This window comes from Herpailurus yagouaroundi, unplaced genomic scaffold (genome assembly GCF_014898765.1).
Source record: "Herpailurus yagouaroundi ecotype Mexico unplaced genomic scaffold, PumYag 192, whole genome shotgun sequence".
NCBI classification, from domain to species: domain Eukaryota; kingdom Metazoa; phylum Chordata; class Mammalia; order Carnivora; family Felidae; genus Herpailurus; species Herpailurus yagouaroundi.
The window spans coordinates 26,804,873-26,829,030 of record NW_024412423.1 but is presented as its reverse complement, the minus strand read 5'-3'; the positions used below and the strand labels follow the sequence as shown (position 1 = coordinate 26,829,030).

The 24,158-nt window shown below is 37.6% G+C and overlaps 1 protein-coding gene across 4 annotated transcripts in view; it reads right to left on the bottom strand.

Annotated features, from left to right (window-relative positions):
• The window catches only part of ANKHD1 (ankyrin repeat and KH domain containing 1), a 134,740-nt gene extending 110,625 nt beyond the window's left edge, over positions 1 to 24,115 (bottom strand). For all 4 annotated transcript variants that reach the window (XM_040444675.1, XM_040444677.1, XM_040444676.1 and 1 more), the window contains exon 1: positions 23,697 to 24,115. In XM_040444675.1, coding sequence (XP_040300609.1) covers positions 23,697 to 23,987 — 291 coding nt within the window. In that variant the 5' untranslated portion in view covers positions 23,988 to 24,115. The remainder of the gene's footprint in view (positions 1 to 23,696) is intronic.
• Between the last annotated feature and the right edge of the window lie 43 nt (positions 24,116 to 24,158).

Here is a 24,158-nt window from a genome sequence, read left to right as displayed (position 1 = left end):
GCATGTAAATTCAAGTTTCAATCAGGCAACATGACATAATGGAAAGAATATTGTACTAGAGATCAGGAGACTTAGGGTGAAGTATCAGTTTCATCAGGCACTACGTGTGATGTTAAGCTGTCACTTTCTGCGTTTCTGACGTTCCATTTCTTCATACCTGCCCTACCTATCTTACAATGCTACTGAAATGATGAAATAAGGTAAAATAACTTGAAAATAATAAAACACTATATAAATGTAATTTTTAAAATTTTATGTAATTATAACTCTTTTGTCCTGTCACTCACCAGTGTCTATATTCTATGCCTTTTCAAACTGGAAGAGTGATATTCATGAAGAATCTCACATGATACATTTTCATCAGCACTCACTTGAATTCCTTTTTTTCATTTTATTAACTTTTTCAGTTTCATTAAGATATAATTAACATACAAGACTTTATGAGCTTAAGATGTCCAACATAATGATTTCATGTACGTACATACTAAATGATTACCACAGCAAGTTCCATCACTTCGCATAGCTATAATTTTTCCTGCGATGATCACTTGAATTTTCAAGTGTAGTTTTAGGCATTTTATATTTAAATGCTGGCCCAAAAGATCAAATTCTAAATATCTACAACACTTGTGAGAAAAGTGTTAAGTTTCTCAGAATGAGTTAATAATTATACATAACTATATACACAAATGATCTGAATACATTTATGTCAATCAGAGGTACCAAAATGCACTCAACTCTAATATATCCTTTGTCTTGTCTTCTCCAAAATTTTATTTATTTTTTTGTTAAAAAAAATTTTTTTTAATGTTTATTTACTTTTGAGAGAGACAGAATGTGAGTGGGTTGGGGCAGAGAGAGAGGGAGACACTGATCTGAAGCAGGCTCCAGGCTCTGAGCTGTCAGCACAGAGCCCAACGTGGGGCTCGAACTCACAAGCTGTGAGATCATGACCTGAGCTGAAGTCGGCCACTCAACCGACTGAGCCAGCCAGGCACCCCCTTCTTCAAAACTTTAAAAGCCTGTCTCAATGTGCACTCAATAAAAGTAAAAAAATATCCAGTTATGTCTATTACTTTGGGAATATTTGGTGGCTTGCTTTTGGCAGTTCATAAATATCTCACCTGATAAACCTGTTGAAATACATACACTTATAATTCAGATTGCAATAGCATTATCTCAAAATATATCTGGTCAGCCAACATGAAAACCATCTATAGCTCTATGGAAATACTAAATTAGACAAATTCTGTATATTTAACATAAAAGGCTTGGTGAGATAGTCCCCAAAAACAGGTCTATAAAATGGATAAGTCCAAACTAATGTTAGATCTAGTTAAATTAGTCTTTATCATGTATAAATACAGAAGGCTCATAGTTTTTTATCTTATATACAGCTAAAGGATCACAGAAATGTCTCTACTGCCCAGTGACAGTTACATAGCTCATTTCTATCCAGCAACTACACTGAGCAACAAAACATGAAACTTCCACTTATAATGGTACTGTTTTTGCCAATGACAACAAAGTTTATTTCAAGCCTTTTTAAAATTAATTTTTAATGATTATTATTTTTGAGAGAGAGAGAGAGGCAGAATGCAAGTGGAGGAAGGGCAGAGAGAGAGGGAGACAGAATCTGAAGCAGTCTCCAGGGTTTGAGCTGTCTGCCCAGAGCCTGACACAGGGCTTGAACTCACAAACGGTGAAATCATGAACAGAGCCAAAGTCGGATGTTCAACCAACCGAGCTACCCAGGCACCCATAAAGTTTATTTCAAGTCTTAAAGATCGCAAACTTTTTTTTTCTATCTTTGATTAGGTACAAAAATAAACGGTTGAAGTAAAAAGATGAGAGGAATTCTGGTTCACAAAAACTGTTGTTTTTTTTTTTAAGTAATCTTTTATAAATGCTAAAGGCAAAAATACTTTAAGTCTTCCTTCCCAAAAGTTTTTTCTCTCCCTCCCTTCTTTTTAAAAAACGTAACTATAGGGGCGCCTGGGTGGCGCAGTCGGTTAAGCGTCCGACTTCAGCCAGGTCACGATCTCGCGGTCCGGGAGTTCGAGCCCCGCGTCAGGCTCTGGGCTGATGGCTCAGAGCCTGGAGCCTGTTTCCGATTCTGTGTCTCCCTCTCTCTCTGAACCTCCCCCGTTCATGCTCTGTCTCTCTCTGTCCCAAAAATAAATAAACGTTGAAAAAAAATTAAAAAAAAATAAATAAATAAATAAATAAAAAACGTAACTATAGTCTCTTCAACTAGAATTTATGCAAAGGAGGGCAAGAAGGAAAACAGAAACAAGCATTTTCTCCTATGTTTTACCTCATTTGACATTTCAGAAATGAACAACCGGACGGCAACAGTTACCAGGAAAATTAACCACAGACTCAACTATTATATTATCACCTGAAAAAAATGATGTCAGTTACATCACCAAAATCTAGTTAGAAAAACCATTAACCCAGTTATGCTTTGGCCAAAACTCAATTCCACAAAAAATAAATAGGGGCGCCTCAGTGGCTCGGTCAGCTAAGTGTCCAACTTCAGCTCAGGTCGTGATCTTGCGGTCTGTGAATTCAAGCCCTACCTTGGGCTCTGTGCTGACAGCTCAGAGCCTGGAGCCTGCTTCAGATTCTGTGTCTCCCTCTCTCTCTATCCCTCCCCTGCTCACACTCTGTCTCTCTCTCTCTTGCTCTCCCTCTCTCAAAAATAAACATAAAAAAATAATAAATAAGATTTAAAAAGTTAACAAGTTTAAGTAAGCAGTGTTATAATTAAAACTTTTATGATATTAGTGTTTTAAAAAAGACTTATAAAAGCAAAATAATAAAACCTCACCTATATATTCGTCAAGAACCAACTGCTACTTTCTCTAAGGTATATTTCTGGAAAGAGCAACTGCTAGTTAAGAGGTAAAAAGTTAGTGAAAAAAGAAACATTCGATCATAAAAAATGCACATATATATGTTTGTTTATATATTCTCCAGTCACGTGGTTGTATCAAATAAAGACTATCAAGCTCTCAAATATAAGTTGAAAACACATTGTTTTGCATAGAACACCTGTTAATGTAACAATAAATTATGAAGCTTTTCTCTTAAACATGTTAAATAAATTTGTATTTTGAGTTAGAGACTAAAATATTAGTAGCCACAAATTTTGTTCCTGCTAACTTTAAGAGTAATCATCACTCCCATGAATTCCAACTGGAGCTATGAGAAAGCTCAAGGGAAGGCTAAAATTTTTATACTACTTTTCCTCACAAACTTTCAAAAATAGAGCTCCCTTAAGAGGTTCAGATTTGATCATTTAAAATGTAAAGCTAAGGGACACCTGGGTAGCTCCGTCGGTTAAGTGTCCGGCTTTGGCTCAGGTCATGATCTCACAGTTGGTGGGTTCAAGCCCCGCATTGGGCTGCACACTGGCAGTGTGGAGCCTACTTGCGATTCTTGCTCTCTCCTTTTTCTCTACCCCTCCACTGCTTGCGCTTTCTCCCTCAAAACAAACAAATAAATAAACTTTTTTAAATAAATAAATAAATAAATAAATAAATAAATAAATAAAATGGAAAGCTAAATAAAACATTTTAAACATCTGAAAATTTTTTAAAAATGTATTTGCTATTTCTCTTCACTTTTGTACAATTTATATTTGGATAGACCAATATGTCTTACTTTTCCCCACTCAAAGTAAGCCTTCTACTTGAAGCCAGAATCAGCATTTACACCAATTTTAGAATGTAGGTGGCTTACTATTGATTTCTACTTGGAAGGGCAAAAAAGGATGGATCAGTGTTCCAAGAGATAATTACTGAAGGACATAGCAATTTCTTTTTGCAAAAAACACAGTATTCAAAAGTTTCAACCACAAATATGCCCCAAGATGTATTCAAAGGGAGAAAGTAATACAGTTGCAATTTAGGACCAAATAATGATAAATGTAGGAATGAGTTTTGCTGATACTGTAAGGCCCAATAAAATCAGCAAAAACATCTTGGAATACTGGAACAAAAAAGGCTGTATTCTTTAACATATATGCTTTTCAAGTTTCTTTCTACAAGAAAAACTGTATTGCCAATTTCAGACCCACGTCTTTTTCTCAAAAAAAGGCAATGCGAGGACACTTAGGTGACTCAGTCAGTTAAGTGTCCACTCTTGGTTTCAGCTCAGGTCATGATCTCATGGTTCATGAGTTCAAGCCCCGCATTGGACTCCGCAATGACTATGGAGCCTGCTTAGGATTCTCTGTCTCCCTCTCTCTCTGCCCCTCCCCTGCTTGCTCTCTATTTTTCTCTCTAAAAATAAATAAATAAACATTAAAAAAAAAAAGGCAACAGTATCTTCGGATTTCTGAAGTTGATTAGTTTCACACAGCACAAGAGAGAACCATTGTGCTTTTCCTAATTCTAAGTTAAAGCTGGAGAAAATTAACTCCACTTTGTTCAGTTACAAAAACTTAACTTCTAAACTACACTTTTAATACAGAATGTACTTTTTTTTAAAGAAAGATGGCAGAAAGGAAGATCTTAAAAATAATAGCTACTTGAGGGGGCTGGCTGGCTCAGCTGATAGAGCATGTGACTCTTAATCTCAGGGTAGTGAGTTCAAGCCCCACATTGGGCATGGAGTCTACTTTAAAATTAATAATAATAATAATAATAAATCTATTTTAAAAAAAATAGGGGTGCCTGGATGCCTTAATCAGTTAAGCATCTGACTCTTGATTTTGGCTCAGGTCATGATCTCATGGTTGTGAGACTGAGCCCAACATCAGCTTAGCACTGGGCATGGAGCTTGCTCTCTCTCTGCCCCTCCCCTGCTTGCATGCACCTCTCACTCATTCTCTCAAAAAAATAAAACAAAAGCTCCCATGAATCAAGTGCTTTTAAAAAAATAAGCTACCATTAATAAAATGCCTCATATCTATCAGCATTTTCCATATGTTATTCCATTCAATCATCTTACCTAGTCGATGAAGTAGACTAACTGATGGTCATTTTAAGGAACTGAAACTCAGAAAAATTAAGGGACTAGCCCAAGATCACATAACCATACAGGTATCTGAAGCCACGTATTTTGGACCCCAAAACTCATACCCTTTTTTACTACACCAAACTGTATTAAGCAAATCTTCTAAACAATGGAGTATAATGGGGTGCCTGGGTGGCTTAGTTGGTTGAGCATTTGACTTCAGCTCAGGTCATGATCTCATGGTTGGTGGGTTCGAGCCCTGCATCAGGCTTTGTGTTGACAGAGACGAGCCTGCTTTGAATTCTCTGTCTCCCTTTCTCTCTCTACCCCTCTCTTGCTCATTCTCTCTTGAAAATAAATAAGCATTTAAAAAATTATAATAGGGGCGCCTGGGTGGCGCAGTCGGTTAAGCGTCCGACTTCAGCCAGGTCACGATCTCGCGGTCCGTGAGTTCGAGCCCCGCGTCGGGCTCTGGGCTGATGGCTCAGAGCCTGGAGCCTGTTTCCGATTCTGTGTCTCCCTCTCTCTCTGCCCCTCCCCCATTCATGCTCTGTCTCTCTCTGTCCCAAAAATAAATAAACGTTGAAAAAAAAAATTAAAAAAAAAAAAGTAAAAAATTATAATAAACAAACAATGGAGTATAACTAAAACAAATACTAACCAGTTAAGTAAATAAAAAAAAAAAAAAACTACAAGTATGGTAATACCTCAATTTAGCAATAACAGTAATGTCAGGAAAAAACTTGTCTAAATAAAATAAATGTAATCAAGATTATCAAACCCACTAACACTTCTCTGCCAGAGTCTTAAGACAAATTATGCTTTCATTTAGTAATTTGTGACACCCAAAACTGCATTATTTCTAATGCATACATACAACACATATACAACAAAATGTTGTGCCACAACAGGTTTTTTAAAAAGAAGACTGCTCACAAAGTCATTAGAAAAGTCACAAGGAATGAAGTATATGGCAGTTAAAGCCAAGAAAATCTTACTGTTGAAAGGAAAAACTTCCTGTTTTCCCCACAGTTAGACGAAGTCCTGGCTTCTACTCATTATCCCAATAGAAAATAAGCATTCAATGCTTGAAAGAAATAATTGATTTTAATAAATTAAAAGGAGCCTCAAACACCCATAAACCTCCAATTAATACTAGTAAGGGGAAGAAAGAATAATGACTAAGAGTAAGGACTCTTAGAATACCACTTCATCTCTCATAGTGTGATCTTAGCAAACTTGTTCTCCTTCTCTTAAACTCATTTTCCTCAACTATAAAATAAGGAGAGCAGTAACTACATCACAGGGTTATTGATGAGTAAGCAAGATACTGTATCTAAAATTTCACAACAGGGCTTAACACATGGTAATTGCTCAACAAATATTAGTTGCTATTATTCTTATTAATATTACCACTACTACTATCATTAAGGTCAGTTTCCTTCCTATACTCATACTCTCTACTCCACAAAAATAATATAGAATCCATTATATTCATCTTAGGCTAACAAGTAACCTGAGCATATTAACCATTATAGACACATTCATTCAACATTTATCAGGCATCTACTATGTGCCAAACATTCTACTGTATACTGGCAGCACAAAAACAAATAAGACAAAAACAAATAAGACATGATTCTTGCTCATTAAGACAATCAAGTAAATGCAATAAAGTATTATGTATGCTGTAATAGTTATATACGGACAACATGGGAACACAGAAGAAGGAATGGTCAATTCCACCTAGGGTAGTAATGAAGGAAAGGAGTTAGAGATGACAACTCTGGAACAAGAAGGTATCCAACAGGATGGGGAAGAGGGACATCAATGACAGCAGCATCAGTGTATAGCAGTAGTTACAAACATGTGCTTTAAGTTCCAAGATAGTTGAATTCAAATCCCGGCTCCATCATCAACTAGATATATGACTTTTGTGTATGTTACACAATGTCTCTAAGCTTCAGTTTCCTCATCTGTAAACTGTAAATATCTATAAATATTGCTATATTCAAATGGTACTGGTTAAGTTTATTTGATAATATATAGGTTAAGTACTTAACCCAGTGGACAATAAGCACTCAGCATATAGTAGCTATTGTTATAATTCTAGAAGCCAAAGCAGTAGAAGCAAATTAAAGCAAGGCCTATAATAGCTTGATATGTTCAGAGAACTACAACAATTTGGTATGGATAGAATACAAAAAGCAAATAAAGTAGGGCACAAAAAGGATAGAGTTGGGGTGGGCTTAGTTGGTAAAGCATCCAACTCTTGACTTCGGCTCTGGTCATGATCCCAGAGTCCTGAGATCGAGCCCCATGTTCGGCTCCACACTGGGCCTGGAGCCTGCTTAAGATTTTCTCTCTCTCCCACTACCACTCGTGCTTGCTCTCTTTCTCTTTCACTCTAAAAAAAAAAGGACAGAGTTGAAAAACTAGACAGAAGCCAAATCCTAAATAACACTGTATGCCACATCAAAGAATTTGATTTATCCTTTCTCTAAGAAATGAGAAGGCTTTTTGTCAAGTCACATGACTGAACTGCCATTACAGAATTTACTCTGATAGCAGGGTAGAGGAAGAATTAGAAAGGTATACTCTTGGAGGTAGACAGAGTCAGGGATTACTGAAATAACTGCCAGTGAAAGATGATGTTTTTATTTATGGCAGAGCATTAAGGGTTCAGAAATAGGGACAAATAAACAAGATGTTAGGAAAGAACCTACAGGACTCAGTGTCTGCTTAAATGTGTATAATGAGAAGAAAGAGCAGATGTGAGCTCTGAGGTTTGACTACAGTAACTAACTTTAGGGCAATGTAATTTACAAAGGGGCAGGGGGAGATAGGGGTGGAGGGGGAAATGATAGGTTCAGAATTAAAATTGGTGACCCTGAGATGTTTATGGAGCATACGTATAGTAGGCAGTTAGAAGGCATCTTGGCAGACTGCTAAAAGAAGTAAGAGATAGATGCCACATGGATAACTAAGAGAAGAAAGTTTCTGAGAAAACAACCTGCAAATGCCAAATGCTCTGAAGCAGGACATGCTTAGAGAGTTTATAGAACATAATGAAGCAGTTGTGGTTTTGCTTAAATATGAGCACAAAATAATCTTATGCTGATGGACTTTGTATCCTTTCATTTTTAATCATTGCCCCTTTAAACTTGCCACTTGAAACTCATCAAACTCCTGAAATAAGACATCCAAACATCAACCTTCATAATGATCATCCAACTTACAGAGGATAGTGTCCCATACATTTGTGTTTAAGATCCTGGACTGTCACAAAACCATGAAAATATTAAAAGAGTTAATGTAATTAAAGTACACAATGCCTTGACACACTTAAATATAATTTGTTAATATGTGAAAGGATTTTGGAAGGTCAAATATAATTTGAATAAATAATTTACCTTGTTTTAATAAGTTCCCTGAAATGTTCATGCTTGTGAAAATGCTGATGTTGTTAAGGGCAGAGACCAAAGTTTTTCATCTTTGTAATTCCAAACCCCAGCACAAAGCTTATCAAATAGTAGCCTCTATATAAATTATTGTTAAATGAACAACTCTACTCTACAATACTAACCAGAATTAAACAAACTGCCAAGGACTCTAACTTCTAAAAGACATAATTTTATTATGCATGATGTGAGTTCAAGAAGAGGTCCTACCCTAAACTAAACTCTGACTTTCTTTTCTAGAGAATGAGTCAACGATTGTTACAGATTAGCAACAAGGGCATAATACACAATGGTGCACTTGGGTGGCTCAGTCAGTTATGTATCCAACTCATCATCTCAGCTCAGGTCTTGATCTCAGGGTACTGAGTTCAAGCCCCACAGTGAGCTCCATGCTAGGTGCGAAACATACTTACAAAAAGGGCAGGGGGCAGGGGAGATAATACACAACAGAAAGTACCTTTAAAACTCTACCATCACATTATTCTAAATAATAGGAGGATAAGAGGTCAAATCCATGCACCTGAGTTAACTATAGCCTTAAATAATGTATCCTTTCTTCAAACTAAATTATGTATCCTTTCTTCAAACTAAAAGAAAATAAACTTTTCTTTATCAAATCCTTAGTAAAATAGGTACTAAAATATAGTACAAACTCTCCCTGTTCATAGAGTCAAAATAACTAATAATTTAATATAATTGCAGCCATTTGAGCAGTGACATCTAAGATTTGTTTTTGCAATTTAATCACATAGGTGATAACGCTGGCTTAGGTGTCAAGCAAATTGTATGTTACTTAAATATTGGAATCACACCTCTTAAGTAGTTGTTAGAAGATACCAGATGCAAAAACTCTAATTACTATGGTTTATATTTTATTCCACTTATTCATTTATCTCTATTATCCTGAAAAAAGAAATTCTGTCCATATTTTTCACGCAGACTATAGTCTATTTCAGGTGCATTCACATTACAACTACCGAAACCAACCATCTCCTCCCACTTCAGTTTTCTTCCTCTCAAATATATATCCATGGTTTGTCAAGAAGAGGACACATGAAAAAAATCAAACACTAATATTATGACAACTTGCTCTTGTCATAGCCTAGCAAACACAGGTTTAAATCACATGAGTTGTTCCTCCAGTTTGAAAAAAAGTATGTATAAAAGGGGTAGAAATTTCAAGAGCTAGAATATTATTAATGGAAGAAGTGGGGAGCTTTTGTGTGTGACCACAAATTCTATAGCATATTAAATACTCCCTATTAAACTCTTCTGAGGACCAGATCAAGAGAACGAGACCATATCCGGTAACTCAGAATAGCAAAAAAGCAATCTTGAAAAAGAACAAAGTTGGAGGACTTACACTTTCCAATTTCAAAGCTTACTGCAAAAAGCTACAATATGCAACCAGCATAAGACATCCACAAATGGAATTTAACAGAAACAAACCCTCACATCCACAGTCAACTGATTTTTGACAAGGGTGTCAAGACAATTCAATGGAGAAAAAAACAGTCTTTTCAACAAATGGTGCTGGGACAAATTGGTTATGCACATTCAAATAAATGAGGTTGGGGCACCTGGGTGGCTCATCAGCTAAGCATCCTTCAGGTCATGATCTCACAGTTTGTATAGGTTCAAGCCCCACATCTGGCTCTGTACTGACAGTGTGGAGCCTACTTCGGATTCCCTTTCTCCCTCTCTTTCTGCCCCTACCCCTCCCTCCCTCCCCCTCTCAAAAAAAAATTAAGTAAACATTAAAAAAAAAAAAAAAGAATGAGGCTGGGCCTCTACCTCAGGCCTTATATAAAAGTTAATTCAAAATGGATCAAAGACCTAAATGTAAGAGCTAGAACTATAAAACTCTTAGAAGGAAGCAGACATAAATCTTCATGACGTTGGATTACACAATAGTTTCTTAGACATGACACCAAAGGCACATGCAACAAAAGAAAAAAATAAATATAAAAATTGAGCTTCTCCAAAACTTAAAATTGTTAAGTACACAAACAAGTGAAATGACAACCTATAGAATGAGAGAAAACATTTGCAAATCATGTACCTGATATGGGACTAGTACCCAGAATATATAAAAAACACTTACAATTCAACAATATGGCAAATAACCCAAACAAGAAATGGGGAAAAGATAGGCATTTTTCCAAAGATACACAAATAAGCACATGAAAAGATACTCAACTTCACTAGTTACTGAGGAAATGCAAATCAAAACCACAATGAGATACCACTCCACACCCACTAGGATGGCTATTTTTTTTTTTTAAAGGGAGGGGGAAAACCCCTGGGTGGCTCAGTGGATTGGACTTCCCTGCTCTTGATTTTGGCTCAGGTCATGATCTCAAGGTTGATGGGACCAGGCTGTGTGTTGGGCTCTGTGCTGACAGCTCAGGAGCCTGCTTGAGATTTTCTCTCTGCCCCTCCCCTGCTCTCTCCCTCTCTCAAAATGAATAAATAAAAAACAAACAAAAAAAGTGACCAAGGTTGTAGAGAAGTTGAACCCTCATGGGAATGTAAAATGGTGCAGCAGCATAAAAAGCAGCTTGGCAGTTCTTCAGAAAGTTAAACACAGAGTTATATGACCTAGCAATTCTACTCCTTAGGCATACACCCAAGAGAACTGAAAAGAAATGTTCATGCAAAACTTGTACAAAAATGTACACAGCATCATTATTTATAGTGGCCAAAATGTACAAATAATTGATGAACAAAAATGTAGAAATAATTGATGAACAAAATGTGGTATATCCACAAGATGGAATATTTTTCCAATGAAATACTGATACATCATACAACATGTAGAAATCTTGGCAACAATATCTTAGGTGAAAGAAGCGAGGAACAACTGTACCATTCCATTTATATGAAATACCCACACTGTCTCTGGCAAATCCAGACACAAAATCATATTAGTGATTATCAAGGAAAGTGGGGTGGGAGTAGGAAGATGGACACAAAAATGACTGCTAATGGAGACGTTGGGGGGGGGTGATGAAAATTCTTTCAAATAGATAATGATCATAGTTGTACAACTTTGTGAATATATTAAAAACCACTGTGTTGTACATAAAGAGTGATCCTATGATATTGGATTATATTTCAATTTTTAAAACTTTAGGAATTAGAATTTGAGAAGTACTTCAGAAACTTATTATTCCTTATTTTGATAAACGCACTGTGGTTAGGTAAGAGAATATTTAGGGAATGTACACTGAAGAATTTAAGGGTAAAGAAGCATGATACGTGCAACCTATTTTCAAATGATTCAGAAAATAAATTATTTGCTTATTTGTTTACATAGAGAGAGAGAATAGGACAATATGGACACAACTGGTGAGTCTGGGTAAAGAATATATGGGAGGAGTTCTCCGTACTATTGTTGCAACTTCCTAGTAAATTTGAAATTATATCAAAATAAAAAGTAACAAAGATAATGTATCCAATATAATTGGATTATTTCCCCTTTTGGGATTGCTCTTTAATAATGATATTTTGTTTCACATATGTTGCTGAATTTAGTGACTGTACAATTTTTAAAAGGCAAAAATAAAAATGTACAGATGTAGCAGAAGAAAAATAAACAGAAAAAAATTAATTAGAAACTGATAAGAGCTGAAAGCCCTTCCAAAGTGTACCTCTCGAAGTATCAACTGATGTGGCCAAACCTTTATTTTCTGACTCAGATATCATAAAAAGCACATGTGAAATTTTTTTCAATTCCACATCATTAAAGAAAATACTACAGGTTCATTTATCTAGCTTTAATACCATATTGAGATAAGTGTTACAAAACTGAACTCATCTCCAATGATATAAAGGATAAAATGTATTCTTCCTAGCATTTAATCAATATATAAAGCATTGTGATCAATCACAAATTAGTCAATATGAGGACAAATCAGGGAAAAAAAGGATTATACTACAGAAACATCTACTCAGAACATTACCATGTTAACTGGGTTCAAGGCTTTAGGGAAGCCATCACTTAGTGCTCACACAGTCTCTCCCTATTATACATGATTTTTATTATTTTGTCAAACTCAAACCTTTTGATTTGCTATATCTAATCTGATAAAAAAATTACATAAGATTTGCATCAAAACTTGTTCTCACTCAAGGGTCCCTGGGTGGCTCAGTCAGTTAGGCCTCCGATTTCGGTTCAGGTCATGATCTTGCAGTTTGTGAGGCAAAGCCCCAAGTCAGGCTCTGTGTTGACAGCTCAGAGCCTGGAGCCGGCTTCGGATTCTGTGTCTCTCTCTCTCTCTCTGCCCCTCCCTTGCTTGTGTTCTTTCTCTCTCCGTCTCAAAAATAAATAAATGTTAAAAAATTAAAACAAACAAACAAAAAAACCTAAAACTTGTTCCCACTCAAAAAGTGATCTACAGACTCAAAGCAATCCCTATCAAAAGCCCAAGGGCAATTTTTGCAAAAATACAAAGGCTCATCCTAAAATTCTTGTGGAATCTCAAGGGACCCTGAATAGCCAGAACAATCTTGAAAAAGCACTAATTTGGAGGACCAACATTGCCTGATTTCAAAACTTACTACAAAAGTTACAATAAACAAGAGTGTGATACTGGCATAAAACAGACCAATGTAACAGGCCAGGCCAGAAATAAACCCTCCAATATATGGCCAATTGATTTTCAACAGGATGCCAAGACCATTCAATGGGGGAGACGTCTTTTAAATAATGGTGCTGAAAAAAATGGATACCTACATGCAAAAAAGAATGGAGTAGGGCCCTGACCTTACATTGTAAACAAAAATTAATTCAAGATACAACTAAGACCTAAATGTAAGAGCTAAAACTATAAAATTCTTATAAGAAAACATTGGAGAAAATCTTCATGACACCGGATTTGGCAACAACTTCATGGATATGACACCAAACACACAAACAAAAGAAAAAAATAAGTAAATTGGACTTCATCAAAATTCAAAATGTTTAGGCACAAAAGGACACTACCAGCAGAGTAAAAATGTAACTCATGGGATGGAAAAAAATAGGTGCAAATTAGATAAATGATAAAGGATTAATACACAAAGAACATCTACAATTAAACAATGAAAAAACAACCCAATTAAAAATGGGGAAAAGATTTGAAAAGACACTTCTCCAAAGATATACGAATGGCCAAAGGTGCATAAAGATGCTTAACATCAGGAATCATTAGAGAAATGCAAATTAAAACCACAATGAGATACCACTTCACACCCATTAGGATGGCCATTATCAAAAACAAAATAGAAAGTATGGGCTAGAATGTGTGAAAAGTGGAACCCTTGTGCAATTCTGATGGGAATGTGAAATGGTATAGCTGTTTTGCAAAACAGTATGGTGATTCCTCAAAAAATTAAAAATAGAATTACTAAATGATCCTGCAATCCCACTACCAGGTATATACCCAGAAGAAGTGAAAGCAGGGACTTGAACAGATATTTGTAAACCATGTTCACAGCAGCATATTCTTCTTTTTTATTTTTTAAAAAATGTTTAATGTTTGTTTATATTTGAGAGAGAGAAACAGCATGAGTGGGGAAGGGGCAGAGAGAGACGGAGACACAGATTCCGAAGCAGGCTCAAGGCTCTGAGCTGTCAGCAGAGCCCAACCTGGGGCTCAAACTCACAAACCGTGAGATCATGGCCTGAGCCAAAGTCAGACACTTAAACTGACTGAGCCACCCAGGCACCCCTCTTTTTTTTTCAAGTTTATTTATTGAGAGAGAGAGAGAAAGAGAGCAAGTGTGTGTGCACACACATGTGCAAAGTTGGGAGAGGGGCAGAGAGAGAGAGGGAGAGAGAGAATCCTAAGCAGGCTCCATGCTGTCAGTGCAGAGCCCTATGTGAGGTTTGATCCTATGAACTGTGGGATCATGACGTGATCCGAGATCAGGAGTCAGATGCTTACCCAACTGAGTCATTCAGGCACCCCTCACAGCAGTATATTCTTAACAGCCAAAAGGTAAAAGCAATCCAAGGGTCCATCAACAGATGAATGGATAAAAAAAGGTGGTATATACATACAATGGTATGGTTTTCAGCCTTTAAAAGGAATGAAATTCTGACATGTGCTACAACATGGATGAAACTTGAACGCATAATGCTCAGTGAAATAAGCCAGTCACAAAAGTAGAAATACTGTGGGGTGCCTGAGTGACATGGTCAGCTGAGCGACTGACTCTTGGTTTCAGCTCAGGTCATGATCCTAGGGTCATGAGACTGAGCCCCACATCGGGCTCCCCACTGAGCATGGGGCCTGCTTAAGATTCTCATTCTCTCTCTCTCTCTCTGTCTCTCTCTCTCTCTCTCCCCTCCCCTCTGTCCCTCTCCCCAGCATGCATTAAAAAAAAAAAAGTAGAAATACTGTATGATTCCACTTACGTCACGTACCTAGGGTAGTTAAATTTATACAGAAAGTAGAACTGTGGTTGGTAGGGGCTGAGGAAGGGCAGATGGGGATGAATACAGAATCTCAGTTTGGGAAGATGAAAACATTCTGGAGATGGCTGCTGTTGATGGTTTCACAACACGAATGTACTTAATGCCACTAAAATGTACACTTTAAAATGGCTAAAATGGTAAATTTTGTGTTAGGTACATTCCAACACAACTAAAACAAAAAAAAAACAAAAAAATGGTTAAAATGGTAAATGTTGTCTATTTATATTCTACCACACACAAAACAAAAACAAAAAAAAGTGTTCTCGATCTAACTGTCCTCATACAAACAGTTAAATCAAATTTACCTTGACAACTTAATAAACTGCTCTCCTGTGCAATTCTTTGGTTCTTAGAGCTAATCCCTGGGGGGTATACTTGCCTTTGTCTTTTCAAAATTGCACACCATTGCAGGTGAATCAAATAGCCAGGACACGCTGGGTATCTACTTTAAACAAAACAAAATAAAAGAATACAAAACAAAAACACTCTACTACTGCAAATATCCACTAAGGGAAAAATTTTTAGGAGAACAGAAATATATGTAAAGGATTAAGATCAGGGATGCCTGGGTGGCTCAGTCAGTTAAGCATCCAACAGCGACTCAAGTCATGATCTCGCTGCGAGTTTGAGCCCCGCATCAGGCTCTCTGCTGTTAGCACAGAGCCTGCTTCAGATCCTCTGTCTCACTCTCTCTCTGCCTCTCCCCTGCTCGCACTCTCTCTTTCTCAAAAATAAAATAAACATTAAAAAAAAAAAAAGGATAAAGATGAAATGTGTTCTTTGACAAACAGTTGCTAAATTTCAGTCTAGCAAATAAAATACAGCCATATATATATATATACATATATATATGTATACAGCTATATATATATATACATATACATATATATGTATATATATGGCTGTATTTTATATATATATTTTTATACATATATATTTATATATATATATATGTATATGTATATATATATAACTTTACTTTCTTTCTGGTTTAGGTAAAGTTGGCCAGAAGAAAGGTAAACCAGTCAATCATCATAAGACAAATGATCTTCATTCACAGGAACTACACACCGTCATCAACTACCAATAGAATAGCAAACCGGTTTTAACTTCTACAAATTAATTAGAGTGTAACAATATACAAAAACAATGTTTCCCAAATTGACAAAGGTGCAAAGTCGGGTATATGCCTTTCCGTATCAGTAGTTTTAATATTTATTTAATTATTTTAAGATGAATAATGACAAGGCCTGAACTTTTCAAATAAATTCAATTACAAAACTACCTTAGAATAGTGCTCCTCCTATACTCAAGTGGTGTACTTTTTAAATTTTTTTTTTTAATGTTTATTTTTGAGAGAGAGAGAGCATGAGCAGAGGAGGGACAGAGAGAGACAGGGAGACACACAGAATATGAAACAGGCTCCAGGCTCTGAGCTGTCAGCACAGCTGACAGGGCTCAAAATCAGGAACAGCAAGATCATGACCTAGGCCGAAGTCAGACACTTAACCAACTGAGCCACCCAGGCACCACAGTGGTGTACTTTTAATAGCCTTTTTTAATATAACCATCTATACGGCAGTCACCAATTTCATTAAATAATATAAAACTTTTCCAACAAGGCCAACTATGGTTTATGTGCTAGTTTGAGATAGGCATGTCTTAAGCAACTAATTAAATTCACTGGTACAATCCATTAGAAAAGAAAGAGCAGGACAAGTCAGATAACTAGAACGGGAGTCATATAACCTATTTCAACTATGAATTAGCTGTGTGATCCTGGACAAGTCACTAACTCAACTGTTTCCAGACTTGTGAGGCTTTACCCAGAGTCCCAACACGAAGTTTCTAATGTGATAGTTGGTCAAATATGGATATTTTAAAAATTCATTTTGTAACAGTAAGAAGTGCATTTTCTCAAAATATAAAAAAAGTAGGAAAAAGTACCTTTACAAGAAACTCACTACGCTATCCTTACTTTTCTCATTTCACTTTAGATAAACAATAACTTCTATAGGGACTAAGTAAGCATTTATTGGAGAAAGGGCATGTTGTAACCCAAAACTGCCTATTTCTTAATCTGCAGAAGCAAAATAATAGCATGAGTTCTAGATTTAAATCTTAGCTGGGGCGCATGGGTAGCTCAGTTGGTTAAGCATCCAACTATGGCTCAGGTCATGAACTCACAGTCCGTGAGTTCAAGCCCCGTGTCAGGCTCTGTGCTGACAGCTCAGAGCCTGGAGCCTGCTTCGGATTCTGTGTCTCCCTCCCTCTCTGCCCCACCCCTGCCCATGCTTTGTCTCTCTCTGTCTCAAAAATAAATGAAAACATTAAAAAAATAAATCCTAGCTTTACCATTTACTAGCTATGAAACATTTTAACCATTTTTTTGTTTGTTTGTTTTATGGATTCATCATTTCTCTGAGCCTACATTTATTCATCTATAAAAATGCAGATACCTACCTCAAAGGGGTGTTGAAATGATTACATAAAAAAAACAAAAGTATCTAGTATGGTACTGGCATATAATATGCATTCAATAAATGGTAGCAGTTACCTAAAAATGAGATGAGACAGGATTATCACCAAGATTCTATGACTTTACAGACAAGTAACAAGAGAGAGAAACTGAAAACAATAAGGTTCAAAAAAATAGATATACTGAAATTGTTAATTTATAATTGGTAAAAAAAAAAAAAGAATTTCTTATACCTTTGGTTCTCTAGGAAGGTAAATTAGGCAAAAAGCAAAAACAAAAACAAAAAATGGTAGACTTCTCATTTTTTTTTTACTTGCCAATTCAAGACTAATACTTTTTAAAAAACTGCTTTGCTTTCTTTAAAGCAAAATATTTTATTTATCTTATCTATCACTAAATCAGAAGACCAGAAGTGATTTTCAGAGGTCATCTAGTACATTATCAGATCACTACCAGACAGACTCAAAAAGGAATGTGCTTAAACTCATTTCCAACGCTTCATTCTTAAAATATTTTATCACTCTGATTAGATTAAAAAGTCTAGGGGCACCTGGGTAGTTCAGTCGGTTAAGTAACTTTGGTTCAGGCCCTGATCTCACGGTTCATGAGTTCGAGCCCCATGTCAGGCTCTGTGCTGACAGCTCAGAGCCTGGAGCCTGTTTCGGATTCTGTCTCTGCCCCTCCCCTGCTGTGCTCTCTTTCTGTCTCAAAAAATGAAGGTTAAAAAAAAATTTTTTTTAAGTCTAAATTGCTTCTCAAATTTACCACTTAGAAATCTCACATGAAGAGTATGTTACCTTTTGTATCACAATAGGGAAAATAAAAATACATGTTTGTATTTCCATAAAGAAATTCTGAAAGGAAAAAAAAAGACATTCAAAGTGTAGAGGGCAGGATACTTGGGAGCAGGAGTTAGATCAAGACTTTTCACTGTATTTTCCTTTATGTCACCGTGACTCATAAACTGTATGCATGTAATCACCCAATGTAATGTACTAAATAACAACCAAAAGAAAACCCCTACATCCTTCACACTTCACAATAAGGTTTTGCTCTGCCCAAATCCAATCAACTCTGGTTTGGCCCACCATTCATATAATCATATTTATCAACACATCATTTTGTATGTAAAGCTTTAAGGCTTTATAGAATGAAACTTGTGCAAGGTTGATACTCATGCAATGTAACAAATTGTTACAGTGATAATATATAACTTTGCCTTATGTAAACATTTCCTATGTCTCCAAAATTTGCTCACTAGAATACAAAGTTATATTTCCTAGGGGCACCTGGGTGGCTCAGCTGGTTGAGCATCTGACTTCTGCTCAGGTCATGATCTCACAGTTTGTGAATTCGAGCCCTACGTTGGGCTCTGTGCTGACAGCTCAGAGCCTGGAGCCTGCTTCAGATTCTGTGTCTCCCTCTCTCTCTGTCCCTCCCCCACTTAAGATCTGTCTCCCTCTCTCTCAAAATAAATAAACATTAAAAATATTTTTAAGTTATATTTCATATGTTATCACTAATATTAATAATTTATGGAATAAAGCCCCTCCTACCTTGAATAAAGTCCCCATAAAGATTGTTTAGAAATTAATTTTTAAGAATAAATTTTTAAACAATAATATAGTATTTTAAGTGAAATTTCCCCCAAATGATAAATTTACTACAGAAAATTGACAGCATTAAACCTTTCACTACTTTTCAATTTCTCTCTTGTCCAGATTATGAGCATAAGCCTTGAGATGCTATTAAAAGTACTGACTCACCTTGTTTACCTAAAGTTTGAGTACAGAGTATTCATGACAAAATTGCCATCCCTGTCGATAAGAGTGACCCCTAGACCAGTGGTTCCCAACCAGGGGTGATTTTGTCCCCAGGAGACATTTAGCAATGTCTGCAGACATTTATGGCTGTCACAACTGGATGGGTTCTACTGGCATCTAGTGGGTAAAGGTATGTTGTTAATACCCAGGATGGGGGGGCGCCTGGGTGGCGCAGTCGGTTAAGCGTCCGACTTCAGCCAGGTCACGATCTCGCGGTCCGGGAGTTCGAGCCCCGCGTCAGGCTCTGGGCTGATGGCTCAGAGCCTGGAGCCTGTTTCCAATTCTGTGTCTCCCTCTCTCTCTGCTCCTCCCCTGTTCATGCTCTGTCTCTCTCTGTCGCAAAAATAAATGTTGAAAAAAAAATTAAAAAAAAAATACCCAGGATGGCCCCCCACAATAAGAATTATCTGGACTAAAATATCAATAGGTTACTGTTGAGAAATCTTGCTCTAGATTATAAATGATAAGAAACTCCAAAGGAAATGACACATCTCTTCTCCAACTAGAGAAAATCAAAATGGAAATTCCGTATGCCTATACTTTTGCCTCTAAAAATAATTTTCAGGAAAAAAATTCCCTACAAAGCTTTTGCTATAAATTGCTGTATACAGTTTTAGTGTGCTTTTGCATAACTGTAAATATGGCACCTGCTTCAAGATAAGAAAAAAGCCTCAATATGATATCAAGCTATGCTTTCTAACTGGATATTTGTTTCTACAGTGTGTGTATATGAAGAAACACACACACATACATAGGCTTATATAGGCTTAGAAAATTTCTGAAAGAAAAATTTTAATACTGGTTGTCACTGAAAAATGAAATTTGAAGGGTCAGTGGGGATGAAAATGACTTTTACTTTGCATGTTATATCTTCTACCTATACTGCTGAATTTTTCACCAGGAGACTATATGATTTTTATAACTTAAAAATATACACAGTATATGCACACATCCTTATGAAAGAAAATTAAAAGTCATAAATCTTACAAGAGTCTTTTCTTTACGAATTTTCTTCTTTTTACTTAAAAAAAATCAAAACACTATAGAGGCTCCTGGGTGGCTCAATCAGTTAAGCATCTGACTCTTAATTTCAGTTCAGGTCATGATCTCACATTTTATGGGTTCGAGCCCTGAGTTGGCCTCTGCGCTGACAATTTGGAGCCTGCTTGGGATTCTCTCTCCCTCTCTCTCTGCCCCTCCCCTGCTTGTACTCTTTCTCTCAAAATACATAAATATTAAATTTTTTTTTCCAACCTGACCTCTATTCTGAACAATGGGTACATTTAATAGCATCCAACGCAAGTTCCAATTTCTATTCAAGGCCTTGGACAGCTAAGGAACATGCTTGCTATGCCTGAAGAAATACAAAACAGGTATTTACCAATGTTTAAATTTTTTTAAAATTTTATTTATTTATTTTGAAAGAGAGAGCAAGCAGGGTAGGGACAGAGAGAGAGATAGAGAGACAAGAGAGAGAGAATCCCAAGCAGGCTCCACATTGCCAGCACAGAGCCCTATGTGGGGCTCAAACTCACGAACTTCGAGATCATGACCCGAACCGAAATCAAGAGTTGGATGTTTAAGTGACTGAGCCACTCAGATGCCCCTAAAAATTTTTTTTTAACATTTATTCATTTTTGAGAGACAGAGAGAGATGGAGAATTGACGGGGGGTGGGTACTGGGCAGAGAGAGAGGGAGACAAAGAATCTGAAGCAGGCTCCAGCTCTGAACTGTCAGCACAGTGCTGCACACAGGGCTCGAACTCACAAACCTGCGAGATCATGACCTGAGGCAAAGTCAGATGCTTAACCAATTGAGCTACCAGGCACTCCACGAGTGTTTAAAACAAGAACCAAAGATCCCAAATGGTGGTATTCTGTAAGGTGGTACCATTCTAATAAAAATTTTACAAAAATACTCAAGCTCCTTCCGGAAACTAGGTTTTTTGACTTAGCCAGCAAGGAAAAACAGCCTGTTTTTTCAAATCTATTGGCTCTAATAATGAATTTAAAAAAAGGTCCTTGGAGTATCTATGCCTCTGTACACAAAATGTATAGAACTTCGACTTATTCTCAAGCAAATACACTAAGTCTCCACATTTCTTATTTCTCACCAAGTCCTGCCCTATTGGGGGAACACGACAAAGTTTACTCTCAAACTGTAAAATAACTTATTTCTCTGGATGTCTAGATTCTAAATACTTGGTTCTAAAACATCTAGGGAAGGTAAAAAAAAAAGATTTCAGGATTATTCATAAAATGCCAATTGGGTGAGTGTTTTTTGAAGAACATTATGGTCTCTTCATACCAGGAATTTAAAGGCAATAATATGGGAGAAGATATTTCATTTCACTCCCACAGAGATTGTAGTCTACCATACACACTGTACAGGAGAGACTAGATACTCCAGGAATTTCTTCTTTATATGGTATGTGAGAAAAAAGACATAGAAACAAAATTTCCTTTCCCCACAGGTTAAGAAAGATATACACACTGACCATCATCTTAGACCTTGGTAAAGTCTCTGGGTATCCTAGACACAAAATGAGACTCACCCATATACACTTAAATACCTAAATTTTTCTTAGGCACAGAACAGTTAAGTAACAGGAAAATAAGTTCTTCTACCATTAGCCTAAATGGGTAAAAGAATCATGAATATATAACTTCCATAATAAACATCAAAAAACCAAAGAGCTGTGGATTCTGCCCACAGCTTTAATCGCATGGTAGGGAGACTCCAAATGAAATACAGTAAGGTAGAGACAGAAAGAGAGACTGAGAGTGGGTGTGTGTGTGTGTGTGTGTACAAGCCTTACAAAAATGGTTACTACAAAAGCTCATTTCCCAGATATATTTATGTAAAAAAATACTATTTATGTAAAAATATTATTTATGTGAATTAGTGATCTTTTATCTCACTTATGATGATTATGTGAAAATGGTCCAGAAAATCAAGGACATCACATTTAGACCAAAGCAAACCTTTTCAGTCTAACAACTTAAACAAACAAACAAACAAACAAAAAAAACCTCTAATGTTTAGAGTCTAAAGAAATTCCCACTTATTTCCTAGGTAAAAAGTACATGTGTTTTAGGTTCCTAGTCATCAATTTCCATTGAAAGGATAAAAGAAAGCCTTCCATAAGTACAAGAGTGGAGGTACTCCAGGGACTCTCCCCATAATTGTGTACTCAAATAAAATTCTGTCCCACTTTGGCTTAGAAGTTACTTATAGTGAAATTCAAAGATATGGACATTCAAGGGATTAGCTCCCTTACATCCCACACGCTTTTTTCCAAAGCAAAATGTTGGAATGAAAATGTACTAAGGTTTTAAATCTAAATGAACCCCTGTTCAGGCATGGTAAGACAATGGTAGAATGGTAAGACAATGCACTAACTGTATTCAGCAACTCACAAATAGTTTCTTATTCCTCTCAAATGCAACAGCCAGGATAGTTGTACACAGAGAAATCTCTGTACTTTAACACCAAGATCAGAGGTTAAAATAATTGGTCATAGGGGAATGAACCAGGCACCTTAGAACCAAAACAGAATACTCTTGAGCACTTAGAACAATAGCCATAAAGGAACAGTACCATATCCAAGTCATGGTCAAGAGAAAAAAGTACATACATAAAATATCTCCTTTTTCCCTAAAGCCCAAAAGATAATGATGCCTTGCATCCCATGTTGCTCAGACCTAAAAACACAGTTAAGAGTTAAAGAGTTAAAAGAAATGAAGGATCTAATCATTAATCTCTGCAAAAGGTGTCCAGGGTTTCACCTTCCCCAAGCCTAAAAACCTACAGACTTCATCTACCCAACTATTCCGAAGCTCAAAGATGCACTGGAATTTCCTTTTCCTGCATAACTTCATAAAAGGTCCCAGGTGAAAGGCTCACGTGCTTTTTCAGAGTAAAAGCAGAGAGCTTCTTCATACTAACCAGTTTCAAAGTATAAAAGGAAATTAAGAAGTCTTCTTACATACACAGGTAAGGCACAAGCAAATAAATGTCAGACAACTCAACTTTGGGCACGGGCATATAGTGGAAATGGTCTTGCAGCTAGCAAACTCGGTTTCTCGGTCTGTCTCTCCCTCTGTCTCGCTCTCCCTCTGTCTCGCTCTCGCTCTCTCTCTCTCTCGCTCTCTCTCTCTCTCTCAGTACCAAGGGCAGGGACTCAGGCAAGACCCCGCCCCCCCATCTCCAAAGCGGGGTGGGCGGGAGGTAGCCAGAGGAGTCCTTGTTCCCGCGCGAAGCTTGGAGACCAAAGGACTCCCCATTGTGGGTCTACGGATGGTGACGGGAACCGGTCCGGCTCGAGCCGCCGGCTGAAGAGTAAGCTGAGGGCGCACTAGGCCCGCACCGCTGCCACTGCCGCCATGGAGCCGATCGCTGTCAAAGAACGCCGGGGGAGCGAGAAGGTGGCCCCGACCCTATGCTGGCCCAAAGAGAATTCATGCCTCACACTATATGGGAGACGGGAGTCCTGGAAGCGTACCTCGGACACCTCGTCCTCGTCGCTGCCAGAGGCACCACCTGCACCCCCGGTCCTCAGCACCGCCGCCGCCAACTTGAAATCCAGCGCCGCGTCCCCTCCGGCCGCACCGCTGCCGCCGCCACCGACTCCAGGCGCGGGCCCGGCCTCCCCAAAGAGTCTCACGGTGCGAATCCCCAGCCCGACCCCTCCCGGCGGAGGCGGCTCCGAGGCCCCGGCTGGGGCGGATCGCGGAGCCACCGAGTCCAGGTCCTCCTCAAAGGAGGTGCCGCCGCCTCCGCCATCGGTCAGCATGGTTCGCACGCGGAGCCGGAGACGCTGCCGAGTCACCCGCAGCCACCGCCGCCGCCGATCCCGGGAACGAGAGGAACAGCAGGAGGAAGAAGCTTCTCCTTCCCCCCGTCCCAGCAGCGCCACTAACTTCTCACTGCCTAACCTGCTGCCTCCCGCCCCTCACACTCGCCA